Source organism: Colletes latitarsis, chromosome 14, assembly GCF_051014445.1.
Source record: "Colletes latitarsis isolate SP2378_abdomen chromosome 14, iyColLati1, whole genome shotgun sequence".
In the NCBI taxonomy this organism is placed as follows: Eukaryota; Metazoa; Arthropoda; class Insecta; order Hymenoptera; family Colletidae; genus Colletes; species Colletes latitarsis.
Genome location: NC_135147.1, coordinates 29,330,102 through 29,344,420, shown reverse-complemented (window position 1 = coordinate 29,344,420; position 14,319 = coordinate 29,330,102). Strand labels below are relative to the sequence as shown.

General features: G+C 32.3%; 6 protein-coding genes across 10 annotated transcripts; 4 read left to right on the top strand and 2 right to left on the bottom strand.

Annotated features, from left to right (window-relative positions):
* The first annotated feature begins 16 nt into the window (after positions 1-16).
* On the top strand, positions 17-2,492 carry LOC143350253 (E3 ubiquitin-protein ligase RNF34). Of its 3 annotated transcripts, none has more exons than XM_076782217.1 (6): positions 17-314; positions 386-578; positions 803-899; positions 1,183-1,498; positions 1,593-1,773; positions 1,857-2,492. In XM_076782217.1, the coding sequence occupies exons 1-6, from the start codon at positions 267-269 to the stop codon at positions 2,027-2,029; spliced, it is 1,008 nt and encodes a 335-aa protein (XP_076638332.1). In that variant the 5' UTR covers positions 17-266; the 3' UTR covers positions 2,030-2,492. The 3 variants fall into 3 exon arrangements, with proteins under 3 accessions (XP_076638332.1, XP_076638331.1, XP_076638330.1); XM_076782216.1 differs by having other exon boundaries at positions 1,180-1,498; XM_076782215.1 differs by having other exon boundaries at positions 1,174-1,498.
* A 908-nt stretch (positions 2,493-3,400) lies between these two features.
* On the top strand, positions 3,401-4,934 carry Mrpl17 (mitochondrial ribosomal protein L17). Its single transcript, XM_076782223.1, has 5 exons — positions 3,401-3,686; positions 3,765-4,151; positions 4,209-4,419; positions 4,477-4,613; positions 4,711-4,934. Exons 2-4 carry the CDS (start codon positions 3,954-3,956, stop codon positions 4,611-4,613), a joined length of 546 nt encoding a protein of 181 aa, XP_076638338.1. The 5' UTR covers positions 3,401-3,686; positions 3,765-3,953; the 3' UTR covers positions 4,711-4,934.
* Positions 4,602-6,690, bottom strand: Bckdha (Branched chain keto acid dehydrogenase E1 subunit alpha). Its single transcript, XM_076782213.1, has 8 exons — positions 6,550-6,690; positions 6,282-6,470; positions 5,990-6,185; positions 5,754-5,915; positions 5,513-5,657; positions 5,243-5,446; positions 4,884-5,147; positions 4,602-4,793 (listed from the first exon to the last, which is right to left on the bottom strand). The coding sequence occupies exons 1-8, from the start codon at positions 6,610-6,612 to the stop codon at positions 4,715-4,717; spliced, it is 1,302 nt and encodes a 433-aa protein (XP_076638328.1). The 5' UTR covers positions 6,613-6,690; the 3' UTR covers positions 4,602-4,714.
* A 16-nt stretch (positions 6,691-6,706) lies between these two features.
* Positions 6,707-8,731, top strand: LOC143350256 (dnaJ homolog subfamily C member 17). Its single transcript, XM_076782222.1, has 8 exons — positions 6,707-6,841; positions 7,036-7,133; positions 7,196-7,324; positions 7,420-7,587; positions 7,668-7,883; positions 7,941-8,021; positions 8,091-8,258; positions 8,362-8,731. The coding sequence occupies exons 2-8, from the start codon at positions 7,065-7,067 to the stop codon at positions 8,479-8,481; spliced, it is 951 nt and encodes a 316-aa protein (XP_076638337.1). The 5' UTR covers positions 6,707-6,841; positions 7,036-7,064; the 3' UTR covers positions 8,482-8,731.
* Serrs (Seryl-tRNA synthetase) lies at positions 8,482-10,745 on the bottom strand. The gene is made up of 5 exons (XM_076782209.1): positions 10,284-10,745; positions 9,936-10,220; positions 9,644-9,865; positions 9,312-9,568; positions 8,482-9,082 (listed from the first exon to the last, which is right to left on the bottom strand). Exons 1-5 carry the CDS (start codon positions 10,743-10,745, stop codon positions 8,836-8,838), a joined length of 1,473 nt encoding a protein of 490 aa, XP_076638324.1. The 3' UTR covers positions 8,482-8,835.
* A 715-nt stretch (positions 10,746-11,460) lies between these two features.
* On the top strand, positions 11,461-14,257 carry LOC143350254 (SAP30-binding protein). Of its 3 annotated transcripts, XM_076782220.1 has the most exons (3): positions 11,461-11,678; positions 12,063-13,191; positions 13,776-14,257. In XM_076782220.1, the coding sequence occupies exons 2-3, from the start codon at positions 12,244-12,246 to the stop codon at positions 13,800-13,802; spliced, it is 975 nt and encodes a 324-aa protein (XP_076638335.1). In that variant the 5' UTR covers positions 11,461-11,678; positions 12,063-12,243; the 3' UTR covers positions 13,803-14,257. The 3 variants fall into 3 exon arrangements, with proteins under 3 accessions (XP_076638335.1, XP_076638333.1, XP_076638334.1); XM_076782218.1 differs by having other exon boundaries at positions 12,063-14,257; XM_076782219.1 differs by lacking the exon at positions 11,461-11,678 and adding an exon at positions 11,687-11,797 and having other exon boundaries at positions 12,063-14,257.
* The last annotated feature ends 62 nt before the right edge of the window (positions 14,258-14,319 follow it).

The window sequence follows — 14,319 nt, the reverse complement described above, 5'->3', positions numbered from 1 at the left end:
CTCTGATAAAATTTTAGGGAGGGTATTCATCTCCATTTTGGTTTATAATGTCATTGTATTAGGTGGGTAGTGAGATAATTTAAATAGAGTGAAATACGTCAATTCTAATTAATATTTTTTTAGCTTTTTCCTTTTTATAATATACCATTATATTAATATTTGTAACGTGTACGGTGTGTATTTTCATGATTCAGTGTAAAACCTAACCTTTGAACTTTTATTTAACGAAGACCGTTTGTATTATCGCATTATTCGTACAAAACGGCATGGCTTGCGAAGCATGTAATGTAAAATTCAATTTTTTCACACGAAAGGTAAGAACCATGATAGAATACGTATTTTTATTGCCGAAAATTATTCTATTTCTATTGTGTTGTCCATCCAGAAACAATGTACAGATTGTTCGAGATATTTTTGTTCCGCATGTGTGATCAAACGACTGCCTAAGACCTTAAATTGCACTAGTTGTGGTATATTATCGCAAAGACCTCTGTTACGAAGCCAAATTATGCAAATGCGCTCGAAAGATTTGCTGAGATATCTGTTGGGGAATAAGGTATCCATCAAAGGGTGCATCGGTATGTATACGATATTAAGCATGTTTTTCAAGTTCTAACATTATAATATAATCTGTGTACTCTATAAAAATGTAATCATTTTTTTCTACAAAGAACTTTTAACCCTATTGATACTACTGGTGACTGTAACCATCCATTGTTACTATTCCCACTTCATAAGGGTTAAAGATTATTGTTTAATTAATGCAGGACCTCGAAAATATTTTTAACTCTTTTACTTCCAGAAAAAGAAGATTTAATAGAACTAGTGATGATATTTGCTAATGGTACTAGCGATTATAAAAATATAGAAATCCCAGAGAACACAAGGGCACAGAACATGTACGTTGTATTTTATTGTGTAGCAAATGTAAGCAGACATATTACAAACAGAAACTTGCAAACTTTTTCTTGATTGACCTTGATACTCTTGAGAATTAAGAAAATATACACAGACAGTGCATGTTACATTGTAAAGTTTTTAGCTGGTTAGGAATGTTAATATTGCAAATTCTGTGCCAGTGGTTTAATTTAATGTGTTATTACAATTACAATTAAAAAATCCTTACACGTATATTTTAAATAGAAACTGTAAAACCATTCTATCCTGATTTAATTTCAGTAGTAGCTCTGCTTCGAGCCAACTAGTAGACATAGAAGATGAACACACTCATGAACCTTGTAGTCAAGAGCATGAACCTTGTGCTCAAGAACATGAGCCTTGTGTTCAGGAATCTGGACCTTATACTCAAGAACATGAACCTTGTGATAGAGAGCAGGAAACTAGTAGTATGAGGATCAATCAAAATGAAATTATAGATATTTCTGAAAGTACTTTTAGTCCAAATGAGGAACCAGAGACTGTTATCTCAGAGGAAGTTGAAATTTCAGAAATTTCCAGCACACAGCACCATTCCGATACATTTACAAATATTCCTATGGTAAGAAATAACTAGAATGTGGACTATTTGTCTATGAGTATTATAATTTCATGAAACAAAAGTATCTATATCAACTTTCTTTTTTTCCATACAGTGGTCGGACCATGTAAAGCTATCCGATATAAATAATTTATCGGAATTGGAATATTTATCTGTAAAGCAATTAAAGAATTTGTTAAGTATAAATCGTGTAGATTATAAAGGTTGCGTAGAAAGACGTGAACTATTGGATAGAGCGTCCAGATTATGGCAAGAACATAAACAGTCGAAAACGGGTATGATCTGTTTTACACAAAATACATTTATTTATTTCAATATTTAAGTAGGAAGAAATTGTAACTGTGTATTTTATCGACAGCCAAGGAAATATTGGATGAAAATCTTTGCAAAATCTGTTGGGATGAACCGGTCGAATGTGTGATTTTGGAATGCGGCCATATAGCATGTTGTTTGAATTGTGGCAAACAAATGTCCGAATGTCCAATATGTAAACAATACATAGTGCGGGTGGTACGATTTTTCAAAGTTTAACGAAAATTCAAGAACTCATAACATGGTTATGCAATCAGTGTTTCAAGCGAAAAATCAAAAGGGAAACGAACACAAGTTTTAATTTTATTGTACTTGTGCCGAAATACTTTCGATAAAAAAATGTGATTGGCACATTTTGTCTAAACTATAGATTACAGTATATTTCTTCGGTCTCAAAACAACCGTAACTATATCTAGTTTTTAATATTGAAGTACATAAGTTCAAGAACTGAATATTAATATCGATGTTCGAAGTATATTTTAATGGTTCACGGATCCAACATTCAGTTTAAGAAAATTATATTGTGACGTACTATTACGACGCGAAAGATTAAATTCGTTACTGCGTCTCGCTAATCAATTTCTTATACATTCTTTGATATATTATTTGTCGTTTATAACGTGTCACGAATATTCATGTTGTTATTGATTCTATAAATATAGATGTTACGTGATTTATAAATTCTGGAAACGTAGTTGATACTGGTTAAAGCATATGGGTATAAGCCTCGACCAGTATCGATTGTCGAAACTTGGGCCGTGAAAGCCTCAAACATCTTATTCTGTAAACATATTTTTTGTAAATACGAAAACTATTTGTTGATAAGTCACAATTAGTAGATTAACAATCGTGACTTGGAAAGTAAGGAGAGAAGATGCTTAACATTTATGGAGTAGGTAGGTAAATCGGATGTGTACTGCACATAATATGCAAATGAAAAAACATCTTTAATCACTCCAAATATTCAACTGTCTTTGGACACTTAAAAAAAATCTTTTGTCTCAAATTTTCCATACAAGTACACTTTGAATCGATTCTGTATACAATTGCTGTATTATTTTCATTTTTATGCCAAAAGTTGTAAACTTCCATGTGAATAAGAATGTTTATAAAAGAAAACAAGAAAAAAAAGACATAAGTTTATTGCCTTAAGTAGTTCACAACAATAATGATACAAATAATAAATAAGAAAAATGCAGTTAGTGCATGATTTTAACGAATACGGGTATTTTTGTTCGATTGAGATTAAAATCGGGCATATAAAAATGAATCGAGGTTAACAGTCATGTAGTATATAAAGTAGGATCTAGGCGGTTATACTTACCATTGTTATACATACAGGGTACGTGATTGCTAAAAGATCTGGGTCAAGAATTAACGGTAACCTTTTGCAAAAAAGATTCTTTATAATACGGTCAATAAATATTCGGAATTCAGTCGCTAACAATGGTATAAATTGTCAAAATTATAAATCAGTTGATTACACGATTGGTTATGTATTTAATGAGCCACTAATGAATACAGTGGAATATTTTATCTAGGTACTATTCGAAGCATTAGAAAACGTGCATACGCAGTTTTTCATATGAAATATCATGGCAAATGCGACAAGTATTCTTATTATTCAATAAACCTCGTATTATACAGGAATTATTTTTTACGTATTGAAACAAAAGATTTAATACCGATGTCAATTATTACCGAATACCGATATTATTTCGTGTTCAATATTAGTTTAGAGTTTAAAGACCTTTCCACATTCCTATCCTACTCTTATCATTCCTATGTTTGCACATGCGTGTGCGTTCAACAACACACTGTGTTAGAAGAAGCAAAGCCGCATACGAAGCATCATGTCCATGAGTTGAATAAATTGTATCGTCTCTATCTATTTTTACCTATATTATGCCATTTGCTGTAAATAGTATTTTATCATATCAATTTATCTTTCAGTTTACCATTTGGATGTTGAATAAGAAGCCTACGTTTATTAGTTATGCAAACAATAAAACAACCAATAAAAATCCTACGTTAGTGAGAAACCAAAATTCTTCGTAATTGTTCAAGCAACGAAGAATACAATAACAGAACACAGTTTATAATAGAGAATAAAAAATATAACTACGTGTACAGATTGACAAAATGAATCAAGCAAATGTTGAGAAGTTAGTTTCTAGGTTAAGATACAAAGTCAGACCAACACCGCGCAAATTCAGGAACACGCAAGGCCCAGAAGGAAGACTTAACAAAATTAAAAAAACGTTGACCGCTTTGATTAAATATGAAAGAATCGAATTGAATTATCCCAGGGCGGACGAAACGAGAGGCTATGTCGAGCTAGTATGTATTATATAAATTATTTTTATTTTACAGTTTTATAATACTTTGTTTTTGCAGTTGATATCAGAAGCACTACGCTATGGACCTGAACACAAAGAAACGATGGAACTTGCAAATTTTTGGATATTGGAAAAACAGCTTATCCATAAACTTTTCAAGGTTCTTGTACCAAGATTTCAGGATTGCCCAACTTCCTTTACGAAGCTCCATAAAGCAGCAACTATATATCCTGGATTTGGGTATAAAAGAGCTGTGTTTGAATTAAGAGGTAAATTTGTATCAGAATAATAGTGTAAATATTTATAATTTAAACCTTTAATTTTAGGGAATGTATACCCTAGTGTAGAACAACATGATCCATATCAGCATAATTTACTTCATAATGTATTACTCGAAGCAGCTAGAAAAGAATATCGAATGGAAAAATACAAAGAAATTGCTGCAAACATAAATTCATCATAGGTGTGTGTCAAAATTTTATTATCAAATGATAAAAAAGATGCATCACATTAACATAGACTGGTAAATATAATTGATGTGATTATTATTGTTATTGCAGATTGTTAAGTTGATTTGAAAAGATGTAATGGGTAATGTTCTTGAAACTCTGTAATATGTTTTTCCATGGAACACGATTGCTTTCTAAAATAAAAAAAAAAACATTAATAACAGGAAAATCAATCGCGAATGTATATTATAATATATTATTTTAAATGTAATTAATGAACATACTGTATATGATTTGGCATTTTACAATATACATCCGTGAATAATTCTTTCCAACATGGTTTAAGTCGTTTTTCCGCATCTGCAAATGCAAGTAATATGGATTGTTTTATGGATTCTTTTGACTCTTGTTCTTGCCGGTTGCACCAAAGACCGACTGATTCCAAATATTCACGAAACCGTATTATTGGCGTGTACCGATTCCAACGACCTATTTCGTTGACCGACCGATACGCTGTGCTATCGTCAGAAGTACTATGGTGTCCAATTCTAAAGTAAATACGAACGGGTATGTAATCGAACCAAATGGGTTAAATATTTAAAATTAAAAATCTTAATTAATCCATATAAGAATATTTTGGTACCGGTAACTCATAGCTTCGATTAAAACAGGTTTTCCTTCTTTGATACAAAATTCACGTGCAGCTTTTGTTGCATAATACATAGCTAGAATATCATTACCATCTACACGAATTGTACTTATGCCATAAGCTGGTCCTCTTACAGCAATCCCATCTCCTTTAAATTGTTCCAGAGAAGGGGTTGAGATGGCATAACCATTATTCCGACTTGAAATATTAAGAAAAAATTATATGAATATTTTACTGGCATTTAATATTGTTTTTTATGCATACCATATAAAAATAACTGGACATTCCAAAGTTGCAGCAAAATTAAAAGCTGCATGAGCATCTCCTTCACTAGCTGCCCCTTCACCAAAATAACATGCAACACATGCTTTTTTTTTTGATTGTTTGAGTGCATATGCTGTACCTACAGCTAAAAATTACATTTAAAGTAAATATTGTCGTATTAATGAATTACAAATTTTGTTTCCTAATAAAATTATTGCATGGTACTTGTTAATCTATCTACCTTGAGGTAATTGTGTTGTTAAAGGAGAAGAAATAGTGACAAAGTTTAATTTTTTTGAACCATAATGAACAGGCATTTGTCTTCCTTTTGAATTATCTTTGTAATTACCATAACACTGGTTCATAAATTCTACTATAGAATAACCACGCCATAATAAGACACCTATACAATTATTTTAAATTAAACTGAATTTTTGTATAGAATGAACTTATTGTTATTAATTGAAGAATATATACCAGCTTCACGATACTGTGCATATATAATATCTTCCAATGTAATAGCAGCTGCAGAACCAATTTGTATTGCTTCTTCACCTGTATTAGTCATATAAAATGATATACGCCCTTGTCTTTGAGATTCATAGAGGATTTTATCCATTATGTTCAAAGTAAGCATTTTATGGTACATTCTGGTCAAAATTTGTTCATCTAACTTGAGTTAAAAGTAAATTTAATATTGATATATTAAACAAAATTATAAAGACTAATTGTGTATATTATATACATTAATTAGTTTAACCTTATATACCTTGGGTAACTGTACAGGTTTAGATGAGTTTAAAATCCTAAATATTGGCAAAGGATCATAGTTTTCTTTATTGATAAATTTGAGTTCATCTGTAAAATTAGTTTGTATCCCTAAATAACTAGGTTCCTTTGTATCAATCATAGTATTGACTTCAGTGCTAGTGTTTACACTAGTACAACGTCGTGTTGTCTAAATTCATTATAGTAAACAAGCATTAAACTTCTTTTTCTATTTGCACTTTCTACCATTCTCTATTACGCGTACTTACCTGTTGCAATACATTTCGAAAACATATTTGTTTTCTAAGTCCTAAAAGAGCTCGATTAATCATTCTTATGTAAAAAGCTTTGATTGTAAATATTTAAATTCCTATGCTGCGATAATTAATGACTTTTACTTTCTATTTTCGCTTTAAAACTTTATGTAACACTTGTGTCCAATATGCGTGCATATAATTTATCCATGAATTATGTTTAATTTCATATATTTTGCATATATCAGCTGTGACGCAGTATCACTTTGTAATTGTATGATAACGTTGAGAAGAGGTCATAAAAATTGTAGGCACAACGATTTGTAACGCGTATATGTATTTTTTTATTTATAAGTTTTATTAATTGTGAAGTTTAAGCTTTTTACATAAAGTTTCTTTTAAATACAAATTAAAATAAAACGAAACTAGAATGCAATCGAACCAAACAAAGTATATACAAAAATTTAACCTCTAAAAATTTGCATTCGCTGGTAATTTTAGATAGAATTCTGTAACCTAAGCAAAGAAAAATGGATTCTTTGATGGACAAAGATCTATACGAATTAATCGGCGTAGTAACTACAGCTTCGATCCAAGAGGTATAAATTTCTTATAATATGTAATATGTATACTATCTTTTCAATTTTTACTATTACTCTAGATTAAAAAAGCATATCGAAAAAAAGCTTTATCTTGCCATCCAGACAAAAATCCAAATAATCCAAAAGCAGCAGAGTTATTTCATGAATTATCACGAGCATTAGAAATTCTTACAGATGCATCTGCTCGGGTAAGCACATACAAAGATTACTGTTATTTCTAATTTCTACTTACCCTTTAACGAAATTTTCTTATCATTAATGATGTTTCATTCTAACAACAAAGGCAGCTTATGATAAAGTAATTAATGCCAAACATCAAGCCTTACAACGAACTAAAGAATTTGATGCAAAACGTAAAAAATTAAAAGAGGATTTAGAAGCACGGGAAGATGCCTACAAAAGGTCTTTAAATACAGAATCTTCCACCAAAAGGGATGAAGATAAATTACAGGTATATTTTGTGTTTTACAATTTGATTACAACCATTTATCCTTTATGGTATTATAATTTTAATAGCACCATATATTTTAGGTTGAAATAGAACGTCTACGAAAAACAGGATCAAAACAAGTGGAAGAAGAAATAGCATTTATGAAAAAAAAGATTGCAGAACAATCAAGAGGATTTTGCAAAGAATATGAAAATGATAGTGATTCTTATAAAATAAAAATAAAATGGAAACCTAATAAAGATAATTTTTATAACGATGGATATAATTACAATACATTATATCAAATTTTTTCAAAGGTATAAAATCATAATATTTCGTAAATTATATATATTTAAAGATTAATTTGTTTTCAGTATGGGGATATAGCAGCCCTTCTTGTATCATCCACAAAAAACGGCAGTGCATTAATAGAATATCAAAACAAAAGTGATGCTGTATGTTAAGAGACAATATTAAGTATCTTTCTTGTAAAAAAAAAATGATTAAATTATTTTCTTTATTAGGAAATGGCTCTAAATACAGAAGTCGGGTTTGCCCAAAATCCATTAAAACTTCAAAAACTATGGGATATGTCAAAACAATCAAGTTTTTCGAAGGAAAAGACAGCTTGCAATATGAGTTTTAATGGACGAACGTCATATTCGAGTGATACTAATTCGGAAAAGAATAAAGTTAGTTTAGAATGATATCCTTTTTCACGGATTAATTTACATTTACAAATAGATTTGACATCATAATAGATTACTAATATTGAATATTAATGTCATATTTCAGGCAAATCAAAACGATACTATGTCGGATGCAGATTTCGAGCGTGCCGTATTGAATAATTTAAGAAGGGCTGAGGAAAAGAAAAGGTCTGTGGACACGTCACATTTCAGAGACTGCACTTGATCGACGATAATTACAATGCTTTTATGGCTTTATTTATTACACATTTATGAGGACGTACCTGAATACCTTAATTACGTGATCGTACAAATACGAAGAGAAAGGTATTGGAGTATATTGTCTATATCTGTACTGTTAGGATAATTGAGATTTATTAGTTTGTGCATTAACATGCTTAAAACAAACATTCTGGCAAAGATATTTAACATTTGCATTGTTTACGAAAAATCAAATATAAAAACTGATCACTCGATTTTGTGATTAAATTAAATTTGACTTTCACAATTTATCGATCAATCGAATTTGTTATATTTATGTTACACTATTTTAAAGCGATTAGCATAGGTTAGAAGTATCTTAACATTCCTTCGATTTTTTTGTTTTCTTCATTTCCACTTCTTCAATAGGAGCTGGCTTAACGAATGGAATTTCGTGTTCATATTCCGTTGGCATATATTGTGCTAGAACTTTCGGTAATTTAATGCCAGTATCAGTTTGATGTACTTCCAGGATCGCACATATGACGCGAGTGACCGCGCACATTGTTGCGTTTAACATATGGACGTAGTCTGTATTAGCATTCATTTTTTTAGTTTGACCATACCTAAAACATCGAAATAGTAATCTCGTTAACGTAATATTTATAATAATAAAATAAATTCGAAGACAGAATTAACGCTTATTAGACCGCGTATCCATTTGCCACACAATCGCGAGTCACTCGTTACAAATTTACGCTGAGTATAAAGTTAAAGGAAGTAGGAAGTAGCGTTTGTAGTAACTGATTCGCGACTACATGACAAGTGAATATGCAGCTTTACGCAACTTATTACCTGATTAATAAACGCCTTGCTTGATAATCTAAACAATTGCTACAGGATACAAGTTCACGGAAGGCACCCGATCCTGGAAACCATGCTTCCAAATCTAGCTTTTTTGAAGCAGCATTATTTAGTGCACCAGATACTATATTTACTATACGGTAGGGAATCTCTAAAGCTTTATAAAATTCCTCTGCATTTGAAATCATTTCTTCCATCATTTGCCAAGACTTATTATCATATGGAGATGTCAAACAGAATTGTTCCACCTGTTACCCATGCGCGTTTATATGTAAATTTGTATGTGCATTTCTTAAATCTATTACAAATGCAGTGACAGTTACTTTCTCAAATTGATGAACTCTAAAAATGCCTCGTGTATCGCGTCCATGAGATCCAACTTCTTGTCTGAAACACGTAGACAATCCAGCATATCTAATTGGTAATGTATTTTCAGGAATCCATTCATTTCGATGAAATGCAGCTATTGGTTGTTCAGATGTAGCAATCAAATATTTTTCTTCAATTTCTTTATCATCGCTACGTTCGCTACCCTTACCAACCACCTAAACAAACAAATTTCTAAATGAAATAATTTATTAAGATGTTTGTTCATATAATTTATAAATTTTATACCTTATACAGTTCTTCATCAAATTGAGATAATTGTGCAACTTCTTGCATAACATCTTTGCGCATGAAGAATGGTACATAGAGTGATTTGTAACCTTTTGCAAACAACTGTCTAAGAGCAAATTGTATCAGTGCATGTTGCAAGAACACTGCTGGCCCTACTAAAAAATAGCCACGTCCACCAGAAACATTAGTACCTCGTTCCCCATCTAATCCATCAATCATATGTATTAAGTCAACATGCGAGTATCTCTTCTTTTCTGTACAATCTCCATAAGTTCTCTCAACCTAAAATAAAAAATACCATCTTGTATAGTTCGTGGATAGAAAACCTTGAAGTCAATTGTATACCTTATTTTCTTCTTCATCATTGCTAATCGGTACAGATTCATGTAAAAAATTTCCTATTTCTTTAAGAGAACGATTTCTTTCTAATCCAGTTGAAATCAAATCTTTGTCGTTTTTCGCAATAGCATCATCAATAGAACTACGAATAACTTTAATCTGAGTAACTGTCAATGATTTTAAGTTATCAGGCATTAAATTTTCTAAATTTTCGAGAACATCCTTCGGGACGTTATCATCATTGCCTACAGCTTCCTTTCTTTTCATTCTCTCTCCAATTTCTTTGCTGCATACATTTTTTAATTTATTCAAATTGTCAGCCTTATGTCGCAGCTGACGCCAAATTTTATCCTTTTCAATTACTGTGTCCACTAAAGATAGATCTTTGAAACGGTTCTTTTGATTTTCCCGTATTTTATTCGGATCAAAACCTTTACTTTCTCGAAAAAGATCTAAATCGAGTACCATGATTAACAATATCACTGTCACAGATCGTTTCTCTGACTTATACCAAATTACACGTGGATCTCGCCAACTTTTATGTTTCAAGTAGAAAGCCTTCCAACTCACTACTTATCATTAGAGGACCTAAAGTCATAAGAATTTTGGTAAGCACACGCAACAACAGAGGACTCTTATATCTAGATCGGAAAACGTCAGGCACATGGCAAAAAATGATAAAAATATCCATATATTTTAAATTTCTTTAAAATTAAAAGGTTTTCAATGAATTTCGTTCAAATTTACATGTTAGTGTTAATATTTAATAAATGTTGCTGTTAATATTTGTTAGGTAAACTATTTCTGTGAAAAATCCAGTGTGTCTGCGTAGGGATAATATCGGAGCAAATGCCACGGCCAATAAATAGAGATCAGTGGTCGGCGTATACCCATGCTTACAAAATAGTCATTGGCTATCCCTACTTTACAGCTCAGAACCCTTCTAACTCCTAACGTTCAAAGTCTGTGTCTGAGTCTAATACTCGTATGACGATTTCTTTCATCAAATGCTAAATCTATTTTATACCATGTTTGTGGTAATACGTTCAGTTGGTTACGAGATTGATACCTTCAGCTTTATGCGTAACACTCAAAAACTTTCGTAAGATGTGAGATCTACTTTATAATTTATCTGTGACGAAGTTTTAAGTTTGGTAGCTTCATTCCACTTCTTTCCAATCACTGTGTGCATTGCTATGGAATGTACGCATGCGCATTCCAGAAACTCTTAAAGAAAAAAATCGAGTAAGTCAGAATAGGCTACAGTATGCGCTGATAATGTTGAACGTCTTCGATTAAAGAAAGAAAACTTAATCGGAGAGTAATGTGTCGCAAGTTTATCATAATGAACGGAAAATCAGGTATAGTGTAGACAGGAAGATTGTGGATTCGAACAGTCAGGTTAGTTACGTCTGTGACGTAGGTTTTGGTAACTATCGACATAACCTAGTATGCTTGTCAATTGATTACGCTGGAAATCGTGTAGAATACCTTTCATGAAAAATAACTGAGTGATTTATGTGAGTATTATTCTAATACCGATTAAATTTATTGAAGGTTGGCATCTTTTTAACACATGTCCGTGTCACAAACCACTCGTTACTTTGCTTTTTATTTCTTGTCTCTGTTTTGATACTTATGTATGAAAGGTAGGCTGAACACGACAGGCCCGTAATCGGTTTGTCATTTAAACGTCTAATTTTCGAATTTTTTGTCTGTATTCGAATTGAGAATTAGATTAACATTAAATGAGAAACCGTATATTTGTAATTCGGTTTGTTTCAGATACGGTATAGTAATAAACATTCCAAACAAACATTGGGGCATAGTTAAAGTTGATATATAAGGCATATATTGTGTACATAATAGCCCTACAACTAAAAGGCATACAACTCGACGCTAGACCGGTGAGTTCCAACACAAAATATTGCTTGGTAGTACGGCGGACACTCAAAGCCAACTAACCATGTCTGTACAAAGTGTTGCTCTGGCATCTCTCACGGCCACCTATACCGACTCGGAGGGCGAAGACGGGGTGGAAGACGACCTTCAGGAGAATTCGAACACTCCCCAGGGGACCGCCCCGCATAATGCCCAAGTCGGTCAGCCCCAGGCTTTCACCAGTCCCAAATCTGGCAGATCAGCCTCAAATAGTCCCGTCGTTGCTCCCAGCGTCGGTGGCAAGTCTAGTAACGATTTGTCAAATGCGCCCACCTTAGTGACAGACGTGACGTCTAAGGTGCAGAGATTGGTTTCGTACTTTGATGACACAATAGTCTCCGACGACGAGGGAGTGTTGCAGACACTGGTCGATGGACAGCCTTCTGAGAATGGAAGGTTGTCCTCGATTACGGAACACTCTCCCTCTTGTCAAGGAGAATTAGTTTCAGATAGCGAGGTGGATCCGTATGGCGTGACTATTCCACCAGAACCACTAGGCCAGTGTCCTGTGGAGTTACAGGAGAAGATAATGAAACTTTTTAGGAAAATGGAGAGTGGCGGTTTGGACATGAATAAAGTTATACAACAAAGAAAGGATTTTAGAAATCCGTCTATTTATGAGAAACTTATTCAGTTTTGTAGCATCAACGAATTGGGCACCAATTATCCTGTGGATAGATTTGATCCATTCAAGTGGGGTAAAGATTCTTATTACGAGGAACTCGCCAAGGTTCAAAAAGCTGAAATGGATAAACTTGAAAAAGCTAGAAAAGAGAAAACAAAAATTGAGATTGTTTCCGGTACAGCCAAGCGACCCAATAGTTCTAGTGTGACCGAAGACGATGCCAAGAAAAGAAAAAGTAAATGGGATCAAGTGGCAACGGGAGCCACTGCCTCCGTAAAGCCTACCGTTTTGTTGTCTCAACCGACTCTTACCACGTTAACGTCATCTGCGACTGGCACCAAAGCGACGGTAATATCGGCTTTCGGATCTTTACCAAAGAAAAGACTGTAACATATTTTGTAAATCATTTGTAAATATCACTTCTTTTAAAAAAAACATTTCATCCTTCATTCAAAGATTTATCGTAAACACGGAAATAATAGTTTTTAGTTTTGCATAAGTTGCACGCGTACGCGTAATATGCGATCATATATATATATGTATACTATCATATACATATATTACCTGTAAGTCTGTTTTGTCAGATTTGATTGTTGATTTTACCGATTGTTTATTCGTCATTTAATTTCATACGTGCGCGGTACGTTCTTGATATAAGATTGCATTAATCAGTAGCGTAATCATTGTCGGAGCAATGTACCTACGATAACACACTAGAGCGTTAATTGATGATTAAATGTATAAAAAGTTTAAAAAAAATAAGAAATTGATAGAAATTTAAAAAAAAATAATGCAGTTCATGAAATGGAAAAAACAAGATTGCGATTAAATTGTAACGCGACACTAACTTTTATCTTTATTTTATATTCTCTTTCTCTAGGCAACATTTCACATTTAAAATGTACGTTTCAAACCAATGTTCTTTTTTATAGTACTTCCATTTTTTGTTAATAATTTGAAGAAACTAGTAAAAACTAAAAGATGACAAGCGATTAAATCTTGAAGGTACATACATTACATGCTCACCAAAGAAGATCCTTGAAATACTTTTCTATACCTCGATGAACGTTGAAATATTGTAAAATACACTTACTGTAACATGTGCTGCCATTGCAACAAACTTTAAAATCAATCAAACTTTCTCTACTTGGACTATCGCGAAGAAAATAAAACACGATTTGTAATCATAATTTCCGAGGAATAATGTTAATGATTACTAACCTCGAATTAGGGTTTGTTTAATTTCTTATAAGTCTAAATAAACAATTCCTAGTTATACTTTTATACAACAAATTTATTTTCTTAAGATACTAGTTTAATATCCTATAAGTGTATGTGACAGCCCACAGAACAGTGTTTAATGATAGTATTATAAAAATATTGATAAATTTCGAATAAATTGAGTACTTATTTATTTGATTTTGTTCACATTTACAAGGAATAGAATATTTTTAGTTTCAAATAAAGCACCAGATA